The sequence below is a fragment of the Bombina bombina genome, chromosome 12 (assembly GCF_027579735.1).
Source record: "Bombina bombina isolate aBomBom1 chromosome 12, aBomBom1.pri, whole genome shotgun sequence".
NCBI lineage: Eukaryota > Metazoa > Chordata > Amphibia > Anura > Bombinatoridae > Bombina > Bombina bombina.
This window is the reverse complement of record NC_069510.1, coordinates 79,295,009-79,317,423: the sequence shown is the minus strand read 5'-3', so window position 1 is coordinate 79,317,423 and position 22,415 is coordinate 79,295,009. Positions and strand designations below refer to the sequence as shown.

The 22,415-nt window shown below is 40.3% G+C and overlaps 1 protein-coding gene across 5 annotated transcripts in view; it reads left to right on the top strand.

Moving 5' to 3' along the window:
• Positions 1–22,415, top strand: part of ZNF618 (zinc finger protein 618) — a 692,337-nt gene that overhangs the window by 519,282 nt on the left and 150,640 nt on the right. For all 5 annotated transcript variants that reach the window (XM_053696021.1, XM_053696019.1, XM_053696018.1 and 2 more), the window contains exon 9: positions 21,842–21,922. In XM_053696021.1, coding sequence (XP_053551996.1) covers positions 21,842–21,922 — 81 coding nt within the window. The remainder of the gene's footprint in view (positions 1–21,841; positions 21,923–22,415) is intronic.

Sequence of the window (22,415 nt, the reverse complement as noted above, 5' to 3'; positions counted from 1 at the left end):
AATGGGGTAAGCAGTAAAACCTATTTTAATAAGAGGGGTGTTACTGAAGTCCCTATATTATATTTATCATTAGTTGATATTTGGGCATTATTTGACATGGGAGACAATATAAAAAACAAAGTTTTATGTTTTTTTATTTTTGGCACTTAAAACTTATTGGTTTTATGCTTGAGGGTTGTATTGTGTGTGTATTTTTACTTTAGTGCAAAACTGCATTTGCATGCGGTGTTGTTTGGGCCTACTCCAACTTTTGACGTTAAGGGGCGGAGCCTATTTTGGCGCAATTCCTTCAGGCTTAGCAGCAGCAAACAGTAACTCGGTGGCTCCTGGACTGTGTAGCTGGTTTGAAGGGTTGGAAACTTGATTCGAAGTACCCTGGGGGCAGGTAGGCGCCACAGCAGAGCTGTGGCAAGGTGCAGAGTGTATTTTTATCTACATGTTGATACTAGTCTGTTTAACATGTCTGACATTGAGGTTTCTCATTGTTCTATGTGTTTAGAAGCTATTGTGCAACCCCCTCTAACATTGTGTAACTTTTGTACTGAAAGGGCTTTATAATGTATAAAGCATATTTTAAATAAAGTAAGTGTGCCTAAGGATGATTCTCAGTCTGAAGAGAATCAGGATATGCCATCCAATTCTCCACAAGTGTCACAACCTTTTATGCCCACACAAGCGACGCCTAGTACTTCTAGTGCGTCTAATTCCTTTACTCTGCAGGAGATGGCTGCAGTTATATCAACTACCCTTACGGAGGTATTGCCTAAATTACCGGTGTTGCAGGGTAAACGCAGTAGGTCAAGTATTAATGTAAATACTGAATCCCCTGATGCTTTATTAGCTATTTCCGATGTTCCCTCACAGTGCTCTGAGTTGGGGATCAGGGAATTACTGTCTGAGGGTGAAATTTCTGATTCAGGAAATGTTTTACCTCACACAGATTCGGATGCTATGTCATTTAAATTTAAGCTTGAACACCTCCGCCTGTTACTTAGGGAGGTTTTAGCGACTCTGGATGATTGTGACCCTATTGTGATTCCTCCAGAGAAATTGTGTAAAATGGATAAATATTTGGAAGTACCTACTTACACTGATGTTTTTCTGGTTCCTAAGAGAATTTCGGAAATTATTAGAAAGGAATGGGATAGACCAGGTATACCGTTTTCTCCCCCTCCTAATTTTAAGAAAATGTTTCCCATATCAGATACCATTCGGGACTCATGGCAAACGGTCCCTAAGGTAGAGGGAGCTATATCTACCCTAACTAAGCATACTACTATACCCATTGAGGATAGTTGTGCTTTCAAAGACCCTATGGATAAGAAATTAGAGGGTCTACTAAAGAAATTATTTGTTAATCGGGTTTCTTTTACAACCTACGGCTTGCATTGTTCCAGTAACTACTGCAGCAGCTTTTTGGTTTGAAGCTCTAGAAGAGTCTCTTAAGGTTGAGACTCCATTAGATGACATCTTAGATAGAATTAAGGCTTTCAAGCTAGCTAATTCTTTCATTACTGATGACGCTTTTCAAATTGATAAATTAGCTCCAAAAAATGCAGGATTTGCTATTTTAGCACGTAGAGCATTGTGGCTCAAATCTTGGTCTGCTGATGTGTCATCAAAACATAAGCTTTTAGCTATTCCCTTTAAAGGTAAGACCCTTTTCGGGACAGAATTGAAGGAAATAATTTCTGATATTACAGGAGGTAAAGGCCATACCCTAACTCAGGATAAGTCGGTTAAAATGAGGGGTAAAAAGAATCATTTTCGTTCTTTTCGGAACTTTAAAAGAGGACCCCCCGCTTCTTCTTCTTCCTCAAAGCAGGAAGGGAATTTTACCCAATCTAAGTCAGTCTGGAGACCTAATCAGAACTAGAATAAGGGTAAACAATCCAAAAAGCCCGCTCCTTCTCCTAGGACAGCATGAAGGGGCGGCCACCGATCCGGGACTGGATCTAGTAGGGGGCAGACTCTCTTTCTTTGCTCAGGCTTGGGCAAGAGATGTTCAGGATCCTTGGGCACTAGAAATAGTGACCCACGGTTATCTATTGGAATTCAAGGACTTTCTCCCAAGAGGGAGATTTCATCTTTCAAAGTTATCTGCAAACCAGATAAAAAGAGAGGCGTTCTTACGCTGTGTAAAATAACTTTTTACTATGGGAGTAATTTGTCCAGTTCAAAAATTGGAACAGGGACAGGGGTTTTACTCAAACCTATTTGTGGTTCCCAAAAAGGAGGGAACGTTCAGACCCATTTTAGATGTCAAGTGTCTAAACAAATTTCTAAGAGTTCCATCATTCAAGATGGAGACAATACGAACAATTTTATCAATGATCCAGGAAGGTCAATATATGACTACCGTGGACCTGAAGGATGCTTACCTTCATATTCCTATCCACAAGGATCATCATCAGTTTCTAAGGTTTGCCTTTCTGGACAAACATTATCAATTCGTGGCCCTTCCCTTCGGATTGGCCACAGCACCCAGAATCTTCACAAAGGTTCTAGGGTCTCTTTTGGCGGTTCTCAGACCGCGAGGAATAGCGGTGGCGCCTTATCTGGACGACATTCTGATTCAGGCATCAACATATCATCTGACTAAATCTCACACTGACACAGTGTTGTCTTTTCTGAGATCTCACGGCTGGAAGGTGAACATAGAGAAGAGTTCACTTGTCCCACAGACAAGGGTTCCTTTCTTGGGAACTCTGATAGACTCGGTAGCCATGAAAATATTTCTGACGGAGATCAGAAAATTAAAGATTCTAAATACTTGTTGAGCACTTCAGTCCATTCCTCGGCCATCAGTGGCTCAGTGTATGGAGGTAATCGGATTAATGGTAGCGGCAATGGACATTGTTCCGTTTGCTCGCTTTCATCTCAGTGGAATGGTGATTATGCAGATTTATCTCCTCAGATAAATCTGGATCAAGAGACCAGAAACTCTCTTCTTTGGTGGTTGTCGCCGGATCATCTGTCCCAAGGGACTTGTTTCCGCAGACCCTCGTGGGTAATAGTGACAACAGATGCCAGTCTTCTGTGCTGGGGTGCAGTTTGGAACTCCCTGAAGGCTCAGGGTGTTTGGACTTAAGTGGAGTCTCTTCTTCCAATCAATATTCTGGAACTGAGAGCAATATTCAATGCGCTTCAGGCATGGCCTCAGTTGGCTTCAGCCAAATTCATCAGATTCCAGTCTGACAACATCACGACTGTGGCATATGTCAATCATCAAGATGATATGATAGAGGTATCCAAGATAATCAGTTGGGCGGAGGCCCACTCTTGTCATCTGTCAGCGATCTACATCCCAGGAGTAGAGAACCGGGAAGCAGATTTTCTAAGTCGACAGAACTTCACCTGGAGGTATTTGCCTCATTGATTCTCAGATGGGGCAGAGCGGAATTGGATTTGACGGCATCCCGACAGAATGCCAAGCTTCCAAGATACGGATCCCGGTCAAGGGATCCTCAGGCCGAACTGATAGATGCCTTGGCAGTGCCTTGGTTGTTCAGCCTAGCTTATGTGTTTCCGCTGTTTCCTCTCCTCCCACGCGTGATTGCTCGAATCAAACAGGAGAGAGCTTCAGTGATCCTGATAGCACCTGCGTGGCCACGCAGGACTCGGTATGCGGATCTTGTGGACATGTACACTCTTCCACCGTGTAAACTTCCATTGAGACAGGACCTTCTTATTCAAGGTCCTTTCCAACATCCAAATCTAATTTCTCTGCAGCTGACTGCGTGGAGATTGAACACTTGATTTTATCTAAGCGAGGATTCTCTGATTCAGTTATCAATACTTTGATAAAGGCTAGAAAGCCTGTCACTTGAAAAATCTATCATAAGATATGGCGTAAATATCTTTATTGGTGTGAATCCAAGGGCTACTCATGGAGTAAAGTTAGGATTCCTAGGATTCTGTCTTTTCTCCAAGAAGGATTGGAGAAAGGGTTATCAGCGAGTTCCTTAAAGGGACAAATTTCAGCTTTGTCAATTCTGTTTCACAAACGTTTGGCAAATGTACCAGATGTTCAGTCTTTTTGTCAGGCTCTATCTAGGATTAAGCCTGTATTTAGACCTATTACTCCTCCCTGGAGTTTGAATTTAGTTCTTCGAGTTCTTCAAGGGGTTCCGTTTGAACCTATGCATTCCATAGATATTAAACTGTTATCTTGGAAAGTTTTGTTTTTGTTTGCTATTTCTTCTGCTCGAAGAGTTTCTGAGCTTTCAGCGTTACAATGTGATTCGCCTTATCTCATATTTCATTCTGATAAGGTGGTTTTACGTACCAAACCTGGTTTTCTTCCTAAGGTTGTTTCAAATAAGAATATTAATCAGGAAATTGTTGTTCCTTCCTTGTGTCCTAATCCTTCTAAGGAGCGTATGTTGCATAACTTGGACGTGGTCCGTGCCTTAAAGTTTTACTTGCAGGCGACTAAGGATTTCCGTCAATCATCTTCATTATTCATTGTTTATTCTGGAAAGCGTAGGGGTCAGAAAGCTACGGCTACCTCTCTTTCTTTTTGGCTGAAGAGTATCATCCGTCTGGCATATGAGACTGCTGGACAGCAGCCTCCTGAAAGAATTACGGCTCATTCTACTAGGGCTGTGGCTTCCACATGAGCTTTTAAAAACAATGCATCTGTTGAACAGATTTGTAAGGCTGCGACTTGGTTGTCCCGTCACACTTTTTACAAATTTTACAAATTTGATACTTTTGCTTCTTCTGAGGCTATGTTTGGGAGAAAGGTTCTTCAAGCAGTGGTGCCTTCCGTTTAGGTTCCTGTCTTCTCCCTCCCTTTCATCCGTGTCCTATTGCTTTGGTATTGGTTTCCCACAAGTAAGGATGAAATCCGTGGACTCGTCATATCTTTGTAAAAGAAAACTAAATTTATGCTTACCTGATAAATTACTTTCTTTTACGATATGACGAGTCCACGGCCCACCCTGTTCATTTTAAGACAGTTTTTCTTTATATTTTTTGTAAACTCCAGTCACCTCTGCACCTTTTAGCCTTTCCTTTTTCTCTTCCTATACCTTCGGCCGAATCACTGAGGATGGAGGGGAAGGGGAGGGGCTATATATACAGCTCTGCTGTGGTGCTCTTTGCCACTTCCTGATAGCAGGAGGTTAATATCCCACATGCAAGGATGAAATCCGTGGACTCGTCATATCGTAAAAGAAAGTAATTTATCAGGTAAGCATAAATTTAGTTTTTCTGAGATTGTGGATTTGGGGTTTTCATGAGCTGTAAGCCATAATCGTCACAATTATGACAAATCACGGCTTGAACTATCTTGCTTTGCATGTAATGAGTCTATATCATATATTAGTTTCACCTTTTAAGTTGCATTAGTGAAATAAATTAACTTTTAATTTTTCGAGTTTCACCTGTATATATTTATTATTATTTAGAATTATACTTTAAAATATTAAAAATACGTAGAACATATCTATATATTTTACGGTATGTATAATAATTTTTAATTATTTGTATTCATTTAAAAAAAAAGTTATATGTAAAAAGTCTAAAAAGTGCATTAAAGATAAAATGTTATCATGTGCGGTAACCCGACCTTGTTAGTCCTAAGTTGCGAAACTCAATGTGTATTACGCATATTTGACAGTCCTATGTTTTTCACATAGAAAATAAGGTACTTTTTATTATATTTTATTTATATATATATATATATATATATATATATATATATATATATATATATATATATATATATCTGATACTGTTCATGTAAAATACATATCTATACCTATATGTCTATAGGAATAAACATACACTTATAGGTATGTCTAGATATACTGTGTATGTATGTATGTGTGTATATATATATATATATATATATATATATATATATAAATTTTCCTGTTAGTAAAGAACATTGGAATGGGAAATATGTAAAAATACAGTAATACACATAAATACAAAGATATATATGGTGGGTGTATATATATATATATATATATATATATACTGTGTATATATATATATATATATATATATATATATATACACACACACACACACACACACACACATTGGAGCTCTTTGCCATGAAATACCTGAAAACATGAAATATCATTTTTATTCACTATTAATAATGTGTTTAACTGTTTATGTAGTGTAAATATTTTACATTCCAATGTTCTTCACATAGGGGAATATGTTCTATGTATTTTGCAATAGATTTTCCTATATATATATCTGTATATATCTATTTTTTGTAAGTGGAAAGAGTCCATTAGCTAGTGACGTTTGGAATATACATTCCTACCAGGAGGGGGCAAAGTTTCCCAAAGCTCAAAATGCCTATAAATACACCTCCCACCACACACATACTTAAGTTTTACAAACTTTGCCTCACTGTGGAGGTGGTGAAGTAAGATGTGCTTCATTTTCTTCTGTGAAAGGCGCTTCTAAGCATTTTAAAGCCTGATTCCTCTCAGAGTACAGTGTTTGTCAGAGGGATGTGAAGGGAGTATTGCCTGTTGATTTAGTGGTTTCACCCATGGGAAATCCTTTCAAAGGCTCACTGTAATCGGTCGCAGGTATTCATCCCTTGCCTCCCTTTTCAGATCGACGTTATACTCCTATACCATTACCTCTGCTGATATTTTTCAGTACTGGTTTGGCTGTCTGCTATATGTGGATGGGTGTCTTCCAGTAAGTATGTATCATTATTTTAAGACACTCTCAGCTATGTTTGGCGCTTTATGTTATAAAGTTTTAAATATATGTATTTGCTTATATTTGCCTAGAGTGAGGTCTATGTATATTTCCCTTTTCTGCAGTCTATCAGTTTCAGTATGGAATTTATGTTTGGGAAGATATTTTTTTATTTTTTATCTCTTACCTGGGGTTTCAGATTCTTTCAATTTGACTTTGTTTTCCAAATTTTTGCGGGCAATCTAGGCTCGCGGGGACGCAAAATGCCGTTTGTTATGTCGTCATTTTTGGCACAGAAATTTTTTCTTCGTAAATGGAAAGAGTTCACAACTGTATTCATTACTTTTGGGAATTCAGAACCTGGCCACCAGAAGGAGGCAAAGACACCCCAGCCAAAGGCTTAAATACTCCTCCCACTTCCCTCATCCCCCAGTCATTCTTTGTCTTTCGTCCCAGGAGGTTGGTAGAGAAGTGTCAGAAGTTTTTGATAATCTCTTATGGAGGGTAGTACTCTTCGGCATGAGACTGGAGTTTTAAGTAGTCCTGTCAGCCTCTCAGTGAGAGCATGGATGAAAGTTAAAAGTCTGGAGATGCAGGGAGAGTCTTTCTGCGAAACCATCCCGACTCATATTAACAGCTCCACAAGCAATCAGCGTTGACGAGTTTCGCTGCCTGCTTTTTTCTCTCAAGTCCATGGCAGAAACGACGCTACTATCTGTCACACTTGAAGGGCCGTGTTCCTGTTCCACGGCGTTTCATTTTACTTTCATCATGGTTGTATTGTAATTTCAACTGTTTATCCAAGAGGGGCTACAACCTTTCGGGGATAACTTTAACATAGGGTCTCAGTGAGGCTCCTTTTTGTATCTAGGAATCAAGAGTTAATATCTCCTGAGGGGGATTATTTAACAGGGGGGTTTATAATCATGTTTATGTGATTGTCTTCTACTGTGTAGTGTTGATTCGGCTCATGGCTATTTTGGAACATAACGACCTATGTCTAGTGACGCAGCCTTTTCGGTCGGGCACGCTTTTGCATGGACTGCACGGTTTACCTTGTGACTCCATTTCCGCTTTCCTGACCGCGTGGCGACAGAGAAATCCTAGTCCGCTGGTGTCTGGTTCTCTGGAGGTGGCAGTGTCCCAGTTATGGAGGATTCTTGGAGACAGATGTCTTTGATTCAGACTCTACTTCTTGCGAAGAATATGAATTGGCCCGGGTGATACATGCCTATCAGTTTTGTTCCAAATGCCGTTTTAGAGTGCTCTGTTTCTCGGGATCGGGGAATTGGGTGCCCACTGAGCCATCCGCCTCTGGGGATTCTATTTCTCACAAGACGAGTTCCCTACCACCAACACAGAGGCGCAACTAGAAACCTCAGGGCCCCAGTGCAAGAATCCATGCAGGCCCCCCCCTTAAAAAAAAGTGATTTTGATACACTTTTGTTTTGATATATATATATATATATATATATATATATATATATATATATATATATATATACACACACTTTGCAGTGGTTAGACACATGGTTATGTGCAAGCAATAGGGCAATATAAAATTGCTCTAACATATTACACCCCATATATATATATATATATATATATATATATATATATATATATATATACACACACACACATAGGTATACACATATATATATATATATATATATATATATATATACATATACACAATATACACTCACTATCATCTATCTATACACACACATACATAATAAATTAAATGTTTTGATGCAGCAGGTTTCAATGCAGAACTTCCTAAAATGCTTATACTGTGTTATAGTAAGGTATTAGTCTAAAAATAACTGATAATAAAAATAACTTTTTTTTCTCAATTCAGTATAAATTAAAAGATAATTAATTAATTTACTTTATATTTACAGTAGGTGCCTGAAGGCAAACATACACATTTCATGAATGCACAGTTAATAAACACTAAACACTAGTGTTCTAAGGATACTTTTTTTAAACTGTTTTATGATCTGAGTATTGTGAGTGAACACCTAGCCAGACTTTTCCAATACAACATGAATAAAAGGACTCAATAAAAACAACTAATCATCTTCCTCTGAGCTGCTGCTTCTCCTCAGTTATATGCTAATTTTCTTTTGTATCTTACCTAACTGCCTTAGCTCAAATTGTTCTCTTCAACTCATATTTATAATTATCACTTTAACCACCGTTTAGCTTGCAGTCCCTGAGACCATAGTATACAGCAGTGTGTGATGTTCTCACTGCCATCAGGCAAATCATTTGTGCTTGTGGGAGGTGACCCAGGCGGCAGTGACTAGTTCCTATTCTGTGGAAGCCAGACTGCGTCAATTCTCTGGCTAGGAACAAGCTCCACTAAATATATATATATATTTATTTATACAGCACATTTTGTTTGGATTTGTGTTATATGATAAACTATCATGTGTGCTAAACATATGGTTTGCATAATAAATATATATTTATTGAATGCTGAACATTATTTTTAGTAAGTTTAGCAGATGAATAGTTTTAAACACGTACTCACTTGAAGTGGTTAATTATTTGTGTGATGTGACATCACACAAAGAATTAACCAATTCAAGTGAGTCACAGTGAGTGCAGAGTAAAGGTTGCTGGAGGGCCCCTACCTTCTCCGGACCGTTCCACTAACTGCATGCCATGAGAGTCACAGTGAGTCGTGACTCTGTGCACAGTGTTGTCTGAGCTGAGTGAGCTCACTGTGGGTGAGTGACCGGTCGGTGTCCCCTCTGTCTGACTCTGAGCCTGGAGCTCACTGCTCACCGTGCCCCCGCGCCGCGGCCCCCTCTTCCTCAGTCTGAGCAGGTGCAGGCAGCTTTAAGCTTACGGTGCTTACCTCAGTTCCACTCCAGTCTCAGTAATCACTGGTCAGTGTCACTGGCTGTGACAGCCTGCCACGCTGTAGCCAGGGAGGGACTCCCACTACTGGACCCAGGACAGTAACAGGTCCCAGATGTTCCCACACTCCAGACTCGGTCCGTCGACAGACTCCTGTCTCCTGCTACTGACTGCTGCACCGCACGTGCAGTCATGAGACAATTGTTGAGATACACGTGACGTGCGTGCAGCCAGTCAGGAGGGAGGGAGGAGGAGGGAGAACTAGAGATCAGATTCAGTGCGTACCCGCCGTCCAGACTAGACTAGTAGACAACATCAATACGAAAATTGTCACATGTGACATCAAACTGACAAAGAATTGTCGCACTCGCATCACTGGCATGTGCTACTGCGCCTGGCTGCCCTAGTGCGGCAGTGCCCCCTAACCCAAAAAAAAAAATGTAAAAAAATAATTAAAAAAAAAACACCTGCCTTGTTGGGCCCCCCCTGTTTGGGAGACCTGCTGGGCCCGGTCGCAATGGCGACCTTTGCATCACCGTTAGTTATGCCCCTGCACCAACACTTACTACGCATATGCAGGTAACCCAAACGCTACTTATCCTTTCCCGTTCCCACCGGAGGTTACGACATGGTTCCGCATGGCCATATCTTTGGCGCTGGCGCATCTGGACCTCCTGGGAGTGTGCTTACGATATTGTCTGTGTTTCGTTAACCGGGGTTCATCAGATGTTGGATCGCCTGGTCCAGTTCAGCCTTCCGGGTGAGTGACTACCCCTGAGGCCTCATGGGGGTCAACCTTCGGAGGGGGCGGTGTTTCCTTTTGTCCCGGCGGAGGTAGGTTGTACATTTCGTTATAGACTGGCGAGCCTTTGTGTTCTACTAAGACACGTTTTTTGGTGTTGCTGGAAGATCCCACTCTTAATGGGTCCGGGGATACTCAGTCTTACTCTTCGACTGGCTTGCATACATAGACATAAGGGGATAAAGTAATCTTTTTATAGTGTTTGTTATTTGTGTATCCTTTTCCAGATCTGAGCTTGGAAGTCTTGGACCCCTGTTGGGCTGGTCCTGCGGGTCTGTCCGTTCTTCCTGGGCGATAACCCATGGGTTGCCTTATTCTTTATTTTTATCCAGTGATGATGATTTTTATTTGGTTTAAAGCTCATGTTGTGGTGTGATGTTTCCTTCTGGAACTTTCTTCTCTGGGATTGATAGTCGCAATTTTGTGGTCGCACTGTTTACAAAAGTCTGTCTGACTGTTCTTTATCCCTCCATCATCGGGGGAGACTCTAAGTTGCCTTGACAATGCTGGGGCCCTTGGTTTCAGGCTGGTCCTGACTGGGTACAAATCCTTCTGTCTTTGAGGCCTAGTTCAGACACGTGGCAACTTTTTATGTCCAGTTGGTCCGGTGAGGGTGCTTAGTGATCACAATATGATTTGTGTTGTTTTCTTGTTTTATTTTACAAGCTTCAACTAGCATCCTGAGAGGACTTGAGGGTCCATGGTTGCTTAGGGGCGCGGGGGATTGGTTCAGTCCTCATTCGCCTTTCAATATAGGGGGCCGGTTGAAATCTGCGGCGACATGCTCAGTCATTTCAGATTTTTCCGGGAACTAGTGTGTTTCTTCCCGTTGTGGGTTGGAGGCTTGGAGGATTTAGGTCTTTCATATCGCCGTTCTTATGGTTTTGCCTTTCATGGTCTCTTTGGAAGTGTCCTTTTAGGACTTGTTCCTTTTAGATGTTCTCTTCCTTTGGTTCGAGACTTTCTGGACATCGTCCGGTTTTTCTGGCGGCTTTGGCCGCTTAATTAGAAAGTGAAGGCCGTGAGGCTCTGTCTTCCTTCGTGAGTTAGTCGTTTCCATAGAAGGTGTTGCCTCTTTTTCCAAGCTTTTTGCTTAGGGGATGTTTTTCTGCCTGGGTTCGGGATGCTTGGTCCTCTGGAACGTGAATCTGAAAGTATTATGGAGATTAGCCTTTATTTCTATTCTCATTCGGGTGACTCTGTTCTCGTTCTCTTTTCCCTTAGTGTTGCCCTTGGGGCCTTTGGGCTCTAGAGAAATACCGTGACTTTATCGCGGCCTAGTACCTTGCTGTGGGGGGGGGGGGGGGGCGTTGACCATTTGGGCTGGGAATTACTAGTGAGTCCTGTACCCGTTCTCCGTTTTTCACGGTTCTTTTCCCCTGTGAGGTCTGATTACATCAAACTGGGTATCTTGTGTTCCCTGAGGGTGTCGTTCGTTCTAGGATGATTCTGGGTCCAGGGTTCTTGGCTTGGATCCTTCTTGGATGTCTGGAGACTTATGATCCTGTGGACTTGTTCGGGACGACCCAGTTTTTTTCAGGGACCCTATGTTGCGACATAGGGACTAGCTCATTGGGCTTGCAAGCAGGAAGACCAGAGTTCACATCCACCTTCGGGTACTGGTTATAAACTTTAAGGCCTGACTTGTCCTTCAGATGAAGTGTGCTCCTTTATGGGGAGTTTTTTCTCTGTTGGGTCAACAGTGGTGTCTGGATGATTTTTCATTCGGTCTGTGTTTTGATCATACTATGGCTTCATGTCTTGTGGACATGTACGCTGTTCTTAGCTGTGCCCTTCCCTTTTGAGGGGATAGTTTGTCTTCCTTATGAGCTCGGTTTTCCTCTCTCTGGAGGGTCTTTGTCCTGCCCTGTGTGTAGGAGGTTGGATCTGGTGGCTTATTTCTTTAAGGGGCAGCATCTGCTCTGTTCCACCTGCTGGAATTTGATCTCTCTACGTAGAGACTGTCTAAAAGAGCTGTGACAGGTCTTCATACGGATCTATTGCTCTTTTCTCTGTTCCTGGTCCCAGGGGGTCCTTATTTTGGAGTAGCGGATTGGGTTGGCACCCGAGCTCTGTTGGGGTGGGTGAGTCGCCCATTTTTTCTTTCCATTCCCTGGGGGCTTGTGGTTGGGGTCTTTTTGTACCCCATGTCTATCAAACATGTCTGTCACTTGGGCTGGTCCGGTGTTGGAGCAGGATCTGAGATCTGTTGCTCTGCTAAATTCGTCCTCGAGCGCTCAAGGTACGGTAAGCCTCTTGAGGTTTCTCCTTTCTCCATGTTCATGATTTGTGGGAAGGACTGGCGGCTCTTAGCCTGCAATGTTATCCGCTGGTTAGTGGATAGTTAGCAATCTGAAGGATCCTATCTTCAGCGGCTTTCTGCTTGCCCTGCAAGTATTTAAGTTTCAGACTCATTTTTAGACGTTTACGTCAGGTGATTGTTCATCAGACCTATCTGAGCTTTCTGCACAAGGTTTCGTTTCTGAATATTTCTGTATTCTGAGCTACCTTTTTGCGACTTCGGGGACCTTCGTCTTCAGTTGCTTTTTAGAGTGCGGTTGCACTGTGTTAGGGGAAGATAATCTCTGTTTCAGATTCCCAGCCTTATCCCATGGTTTCTGGGGTCTGGGCGGTGCCTCCCCTTGTTTCTATGAGACTGATTGGGTCTCTGTTAGCCTGACCTGGTTTCTCGTTTTTTTTTTGTTTTTTTTTGCTCTGTGTTTGGGCCCTTTTTAGGGTTTTTTTTCTGGAGTTCCTTATGCTAGCTGGAAGCTAGCTCAACATACTAATGCACTGAGGCTACTCTGCACTGTAGAAAACCGAGGGTTGCAAGTCCAATCCCCGGCGAGGTCTACTCAGCCTTTCCTCCTTTCGAGGTTGATAAAATGAGCAGCGCCTTGGGTCCCTTAAGGGGATTTGCCACGCTTTACAAGTACAATCTTGTTTTCTCCGTACCTTTTCTTCTTTGTGGAAAAATACGGTAGTTTGTTCCCTTTCTTTAGTAAGGGGTGTGTTGTTTGGAGACTGACTGTTGGGCGACGGTGTCTCTTGGAGGCTGTTGACCTAGTCGAGTCTAGTTCCTGCGGTCTCTAGCAAGGCTGTGCACTATCTGTGGGTCAGTGTCCTTGGGCCTTTTCCTTTTTTTCAAAGTTGCTCTCGGCTTCGGACAAAGCAGGATTTTGTTGGGTAGGAGTTTTCAGGCTTGGTGCCTTCAGAATGGGCCGCCTCTTGTACCCTTCCGTTTTTGCATTCAGTGTCCTCTATAGCTTGGGTATTGTTTTCCCAAAAGTAATGAATGCAGCTGTGGACTCTTTCATTTATAAAGAAAAACTTAAATTATGCTTACCTGATAATTTTCTTTTCTTCAGATGGAAAGAGTCCACAGCTCCCCGTCTGTATTTTTTCTGTGGGGCATCTGTTATTTTTGTTCTTCTGGCACCTTTTTACCCTGATATTTCTTTTACTGTTCCTTGTTCCTCGGCAGAATGACTGGTGCGTGAGGGAAGTGGGAGGAGTATTTAAGCCTTTGGCTGGGGTGTCCTTGCCTCCTCCTGGTGGCCAGGTTCTGAATTCCCAAAAGTAATGAATGCAGCTGTGTACTCTTTCCTTCTGAAGAAAAGAAAATTATCAGGTAAGCATTTAAGTTTTTTGGCGCAAAAGTGTGCCTGAGGTTTTGTAATTTCCGGCGTCTTTGTTGACGCGCATTGTTTGGGCGCGAGTTGCGTCATTTCCTAATGTTAGCTTTGACGCCAAAATATTTTTTATTTCCTTTTTGCGTCTTGCTTGGCGCCAAAAATATTTTTGTTTATAACCTCTCTTTCTGTTATGCTTCTGGTTCTTGCCATATTAAGAGCTATGATGTTTTTTTGCATTCTACATTAGCATAAGCATTTTTTCCCATTCCTAAATCTGCTATATGAGGAATTACTGAAACTGCTATATGAGGAAAAATGGATATTTTGTTTAAATATTGTTTTTTTCTTTTTACATTTTGCAAGATGTCTCAATCTGATCTTGCCTCTGATGTTACTGTAGAAACCATGCTCCCTGAACACAGCTCTACCAAAGCTAAGTTTGTCTGTTGTAAATTAACTGATGTTATTTCTTCAGCCCAATTATGTGGCATCTGTCATGATAAGCTTTTGCATGCCGATAATGTTGCTATTAGTACTAAAACACTGTCTATTGTTCCTTCAATGTCTAAAGTACCTAATATTCCTGCAGATGTAATGAATTATACAGGGAGTTCAGAATTATTAGGCAAGTTGTATTTTTGAGGATTCATTTTATTATTGAACAACAACCATGTTCTCATTGAACCCAAAAAACTCATTAATATCAAAGCTGAATATTTTTGGAAGTAGTTTTTAGTTTGTTTTTAGTTTTAGCTATTTTAGGGGGATATCTGTGTGTGCAGGTGACTATTACTGTGCATAATTAATAGGCAACTTAACAAAAAACAAATATATACCCATTTCAATTATTTATTTTTACCAGTGAAACCAATATAACATCTCAACATTCACAAATATACATTTCTGACATTCAAAAACAAAACAAAAACAAATCAGTGACCAATATAGCCACCTTTCTTTGCAAGGACACTCAAAAGCCTGCCATCCATGGATTCTGTCAGTGTTTTGATCTGTTCACCATCAACATTGCGTGCAGCAGCAACCACAGCCTCCCAGACACTGTTTAGAGAGGTGTACTGTTTTCCCTCCTTGTAAATCTCACATTTGATGATGGACCACAGGTTCTCAATGGGGTTCAGATCAGGTGAACAAGGAGGCCATGTCATTAGATTTTCTTCTTTTATACCCTTTCTTGCCAGCCACGCTGTGGAGTACTTGGACGTGTGTGATGGAGCATTGTCCTGCATGAAAATCATGTTTTTCTTGAAGGATGCAGACTTCTTCCTGTACCACTGCTTGAAGAAGGTGTCTTCCAGAAACTGGCAGTAGGACTGGGAGTTGAGCTTGACTCCATCCTCAACCCGAAAAGGCCCCACAAGCTCATCTTTGATGATACCAGCCCAAACCAGTACTCCACCTCCACCTTGCTGGCGGGAGTCGGACTGGAGCTCTCTGCCCTTTACCAATCCAGCCACGGCCCCATCCATCTGGCCCATCAAGACTCACTCTCATTTCATCAGTCCATAAAACCTTAGAAAAATCAGTCTTGAGATATTTCTTGGCCCAGTCTTGACGTTTCAGCTTGTGTGTCTTGTTCAGTGGTGGTCGTCTTTCAGCCTTTCTTACCTTGGCCATGTCTCTGAGTATTGCACACCTTGTGCTTTTGGGCACTCCAGTGATGTTGCAGCTCTGAAATATGGCCAAACTGGTGGCAAGTGGCATCTTGGCAGCTGCACGCTTGACTTTTCTCAGTTCATGGGCAGTTATTTTGCGCCTTGGTTTTTCCACACGCTTCTTGCGACCCTGTTGACTATTTTGAATGAAACGCTTGATTGTTCGATGATCACGCTTCAGAAGCTTTGCAATTTTAAGAGTGCTGCATCCCTCTGCAAGATATCTCACTATTTTTGACTTTTCTGAGCCTGTCAAGTCCTTTTTTTGACCCTTTTTGCCAAAGGAAAGGAAGTTGCCTAATAATTATGCACACCTGATATAGGGTGTTGATGTCATTAGACCACACCCCTTCTCATTACAGAGATGCACATCACCTAATATGCTTAATTGGTAGTAGGCTTTCGAGCCTATACAGCTTGGAGTAAGACAACATGCATAAAGAGGATGATGTGGTCAAAATACTCATTTGCCTAATAATTCTGCACTCCCTGTATTGCTGCAGCTATAAATAAGGATATGTCTGCTATTCCGCCTTCAAATAAACGTAAAGGTCTTTTAAAACTTCTCATAAATCTGATGAAATTTGTATTGACCAATAGCATACTGAAATATTCTATGCTGATGAGGATTCTTCTGGTTCAGAAGATCCTGATTCAGATTCTGAAATTGACAAATCTTCCTATCTGTTTAAGATCGACTATATTCGTTCTTTATTGAAGTAAGTTCTGGTTACTTTGGGTATTGAAGAGTCTAGTCCTTTAAACCTCCTAAGGTTGCTCCTGAGGTTTTTCTTGTTCCTGATGCAGTTTCTGATATGATTAGTAATTAGTAAGGAATGGGCTAAGCCTGGTTCTTCTTTCAATTCTTCTTCTAGGTTTAAGAAGTAATATCCTTTACCTGTGGCTAATTTAGAGTTTTGGGGAAAAGTACCTAAGGTTGATGGGGCTATTTCCACTCTTGCCAAACGTATTACTATTCCTGTGGAAGATAGTGCTTCTTTTAAGGATCCTTTGGATAGGAAGATTCAATATTATCTTAGAAGAGCATATTTACATTCTGGCTATATTCTTAGACCTGCTATTTCAATGACTGATGTGGCTGCTGTTTCAACTTTTTGGTTGGCTAGTTTAGCACGGCAGGTAGAAGATCATGATTTGACCAGCATTATTCTTTTGCTTCAACATGCTAATCATTTCATTTGTGATGCTATATTTGACATTATTAAGATTGATGTTAAATATATGTCTTTAGCTATTTTAGCCAGAAGAGCTTTATGGCTTAAATCTTGGAATGCTGACATGGTGTCTAAATCTAGATTATTATCTCTATCTTTCCAGGGTAAGAATGTATTTGGTTCTCAATTAGATTCTATTATTTCCACTATTACTGGTGGGAAGGGAGTTTTCCTACCTCAAGATAAAAAATCTAAAGGTAAATTTAAGGATCCTAATCATTTTCATTTCTTTTGTCAGAATAAGGAACCAAGTCTACTTCTTCCCCTAAGGCCTCTGGGTCCAATTGGAAACCATCCTCAAATTAGAATAAAACCAAGCCTTATAAAAGACCAAATTCAGCTTCCAAGACTGCATGAAGGTGTGTGTGGCCCTCAATCCAGTTCAGCTGGTGGGTGGCAGACTGAAATTGTTTCAGGAAATTTGGTCTGGTTCTGTTCAGAATCAGTGGATTCAGAATATTGTGTCTCAAGGGTATTAAATAGGATTCAGAATAAGGCCTCCTGTGAGAAGATTCTTTCTTTCTCATATTCCAACAAATCCTGTGAAAGCTCAGGCTTTTCTGAAATGTGTTTCAGATCTAGAGCTTTCAGGGGTGATTGTTCCAGTTCCTCTACAGGAAAAGGGTTTATGGTTTTATTCAAATCTGTTCATTGTCCCAAAGAAAGAGAATTCTTTCAGACCAGTTCTGGATCTGAAACTTTTAAATTGTTTTGTAAGAGTCCCAACTTTCAAGATGGTGACTATAAGGACTACTCTGCCTTTTGTTCAGCAAGGGCAATTTTTGTCCACAATAGACTTACAGGATGCTTACCTTCATGTTCCAATTCATCCAGACTATTATCAGTTTCTGAGATTCTGTTTTCTAGGCAAGCATTACCAGTTTGTCGCTCTTTCATTTGGCCTAGCGGCAGCTCCAAGAATCTTCTCAAAGTTTCTCTGTGCCCTTCTATCTGTAATCAGAGAGCAGGGTATTGCGGTGTTTCCTTATTTGGACGATATCTTGGTACTAGCTTAGTCTTTTCATTTACCAGAATCTCACACAAAATAACTAGTGTTGTTTCTTCAAAGGCATGGTTGGAGGATCAATCTACAAAAGAGTTTATTGATTCCCCAAACAAAGGTCACCTTTTTAGGTTTCCAGTCCATGACTCTGTCTTTAACAGACAAGAGGCAAATGAAATTGGTTTTAGCTTGTCGAAGCCTTCAGTCTCGATCAATCCCTTCAGTGGCTAAGTGCATGGAAGTTTTAGGTCTTATGACTGCAGCATCGGACGCGATCCCCTTTGCTCGTTTTCATATGAGACCTCTGCAGCTTTGCATGCTGAATCAATGGTGCAGGGATTATACTCGGATATCACAGTTGATACACTTAAATCTCAACATTAAACTCTCTCTGTCTTGGTGGTTGGACCATCATCGGATTATGCAAGGGGCCTCTTTTGTTCGTCCTTCCTGGACTGTGATCTCAACAGATGCAAGTCTTTCAGGTTGGGGAGCATTCTGGGGGTCTCTGACAGCACAAGGGGGTTGGAAACCTCAAGAGGCGAGGTTACCAACCAACATTTTAGAACTCCGTCCTATCTTCAGAGCTCTTCAGGATTGGCCTCTATTAAGGAGAGAACTTTTCATTTGTTTTCAAACAGACAATATCACAACAGTGGCATATGTCAATCATCAGGGAGGGACTCACAGTTCCTTAGCAATGAAGGAAGTATCTTGAATACTTTCTTGGGCAGAGTCCAACTCTTGTCTAATTTCTGCGATTCATATTCCAGGTGTAGACAATTGGGAAGCGGATTATCTCAGTCGTCAAACTTTGCATCCAGGGGAGTGGTCTCTCCATCCAGATGTTTTTTATCAGATTGTACTGATGTGGGGTCTTCCAGAAATAGATCTGATGGCTTCTCGTTTGAACAAGAAACTTCCCAGATGTCTTTCCAGATCCAAGGATCCTCAGGCAGAGATGGTGGATGCTTTAGCAGTTCCTTGGTTTTTACCATCCTGCTTACATTTTTCCACCTCTAGTTCTTCTCCCAAGGGTGATTTCCAAGATCATTATGGAGAAATATCATGTGTTTCTGATAGCACCTGCATGGCCTCACAGGTTTTAGTATGTGGATCTTGTCGGATGTCCAGTTGCGAGCCTTGGCCGCTTCCTTTAAGACTTGACCTTTTGTCTGAAGGGCCGTTTTTCTATTAGGATCTCAAATCTCTAAATTTGAAGGTATGGAAATTGAACGCTTAGTTCTTAGTCATATAGGTTTTCTCTGACTCAGTAATTGACACTATGTTACAGGCCCGTAAGTCTACAGTTTCTTCAGAAAATGACAAAAGAAAAGAGGACAGGAGCGCAAGGGACTGATCTGAGTGTAGTATAATAAAAACTTAAATTTTAATGAAAATGATTACAAGAAACACACTCACACTTGTCTGCAAATACTTTGAAGGACAAATCTCTGCTCTTTCTGTCCTATTTCATTGAAAGATTGCTAAGCTTCCTGATATTTACTGTTTTGTTCAGGCTTTGGTTTGTATCAAACCTTTTATTAAGTCTATTTCTCCTCCTTGGAGTCTTAATTTGGTTTTAAGGATTTTGCAGGCTCCTCCTTTTGAGCCTATGTATTCTTTGGATATTAAACTACTTTCTTGGAAAGTGTTATTTCTTTTGGCTATCTCTTCTGCTAGAAGAGTTGTCGGCTCTCTCTTGTGAGTCTCCTTATCTGATATTTCATCAAGATAAAGCGGTTTTACGAACTTTGTTTAAATTTTTGCCTAAAGTTGTGAATTCTAACAACATTAGTAGGGAAATTGTTGTTCCTTCTTTGTGTCCTAATCCTAAGAATTCTCTTGAGAGATTTCTACATTCTTTGGATGTCGTAAGAGCTTTGAAATACTATGTTGAAGCTACTAAGGATTTCAGAATGACTTCTAGTCTACTTGTTATTTTCTCTGGTTCCAGAAAAGGTCAGAAAGCCTCTGCCATTTCTTTGGCATCTTGGTTAAAACTTTTAAATTACAAGGCTTATTTAATGGCGGTGCAGTCTCCGTCTCAGCGAATTACAGCTCCTTCTACCAGATCAGTTGCCACTTCTTGGGCTTTCAAGAATGGAGCTTCAGTTGATCAGATTTGCAAAGCAGCAACTTGGTCTTCTTTGCATACATTTACAAAATTTTACCATTTTGATGTATTTGCTTCTTCAGAAGCAGTCTTTGGTAGAAAAGTTCTTCAGGCAGCTGTCTCAATTTGATTATTTTGCCTATGATTTGAGTTTTTTGAAATTTAAGAAAAGGTCATTATTATTTGTATTTAATTTTTTCAGCGGAAGTAGCTGTTTTTATTTTTATCACTCCCTCTCTAGTGATTCCGTGGTTTTTCACATCTTGGGTATTATATCCCATACGTCATTAGCTCATGGACTCCTGCCACTTACATGAAAGAAAACATAATTTATGTAAGAACTTACCTGATAAATTCATTTCTTTCATAGTGGCAAGAGTCCATTAGACCCACCCTATTTTTGGTGGTTATGATTTTTTAGTATAAAAGCACATTATTTTATTCCAGTTCCTCTTTTTGTATGCTTTTTTACTCCTTTTTTTTCACCTCACTACTTGGCTATATGTTAAAACTGAAGTATGTGTGTGGTGGGAGGTGTATTTATAGGCATTTTGAGGTTTGGGAAACTTTGCCCCCTCCTGGTAGAAATGTATATCCCATACGTCACTAGCTCATGGATTCTTGCCACTATGAAATAAATAAATCTATCAGTTAAGTTCTTACATAAATTATGTTATATATATTACCTAAAAATCATCAGCTATATAAAGAAATGTTTATTTAAGAACATTTGCATATGAAATATTCATATTTCATGTTGGCTTTAGCTCTCTTGAATGCACATGGTCAGGTTAGCGTGTGATTATTGGTGTCTGTTTTTTGCAGTTTTCGTGCTCCGTTGAACTATATAAAAAGTGAACATGGTTGCGATCTTTTTTTTCACGCCAATTTGGTTTTCGCTCACACAAAAACGTTTTGCTTTAAACTTGTAATACGAGCGCAACCCGACACAAGTAGAAAGCTTCCATCTAGCATAGTTATCACTCGAGGAGGGGCACGAAATTGTGCTTCTCTCGTAATCTAGCCCTTTGTTGGAATGAAAGTGCAGATCCATTTACTGTACTGTCTATCTACCTATGTATTTATACACCCACACACATAACTCTCAAGTAGCCCAAAACTTTATATGTGGTTTATCTGTCTGTTAAAGGGCCATGGTACCCAAATGTTGAAACACTTGAAAGTGATGCAGCATACCTGTAAAAAGCTGACTAGAAAATATCACCTGAACATCTATATGTAAAAAAGAAAGATATTTTACCTCAAAAGTTCCTCAGTAGCCACATCCCATTGTAAAGGACTTCTAAAGAGCAAATCAATATGTCTGTCCCGGGACAGCTAAGGGGTTGACCCTTGTGCACTCTCATGTTATTTCCCTATTCAGTTTAAGGAAGTTTACTATGAAATCTCATGAGAGTTAAGTCAAATCTCATGAGATCACAGTAAAAGAGTTCATGACCTCAGCACTGTTGATGCTGATTGGCTGCTGTTCATTTCTTCATTTTTTTTTATTTATTTTTTTACCAGCAGCTGGGCAGCAGCTGAGTATAACTTTTTACACAGAACTTACTCTGCTGAGCAGAGGAGATTGTGAGGTAAAATATCTTCCTTTTTTACATAGAGATGCTCAGGTGATATTTTCCTGTCAGCTTTTTACAGTTATACTGCATTAGTTTCAAGTGATTTAGCACATGAGTATTATGTCCCTTTAACAAAAGATACATATGTGTTTATTCTATCATACATTTCCTTTGCCCTTTTATCTGTACATAAGTTGTTTAATCTAGAAAAAAAATATCTTATTTTTCTTTTTACTCTACAGAGGGCGTCTTCAGCCAAGAAGTGGAGTCAAAAATTCACAACAACTATGAAGAAACGAACAGCAATTCTCAACACTCGAGCTGTGAGCATGTTTACATAGTAAAATATAAATTCTATCAATAGGAGTCAGATAATTGTATCCATAAAGTCTTCTTAAAAAATAAATAGTAAAATCCATCTGTTTAGTGCTAATAAACTTCTAAAAATCTAAAGTATTATCTGTATCCTTTAGTAGGAGCGAAGCACACAACCATTTGGGAATTTATAAAAAAGTAAACTTCTTTAACAAAATAGAGCTTGATTATTATTGTTCTTTAACTTCACAGTCAATGTACTGAAATACTTTTGGGCATCGATATTACCATTTTGTCTAAAGAAATGGGCTGAGACAAAAAAATTCTTTAGAACTATTTATATATATATATCTCAAATAGAAAAAAAAATCTAAAAATGATAAATCATTGTTGATGCTGTTCATCAGTGAATATTCTGTCTAGAAACTAGTATTAATCTTTTTAATCAAACTTTCAGAGTTTTGTAATGTTCATATGTTCTATTCTACCTGTACATATAGT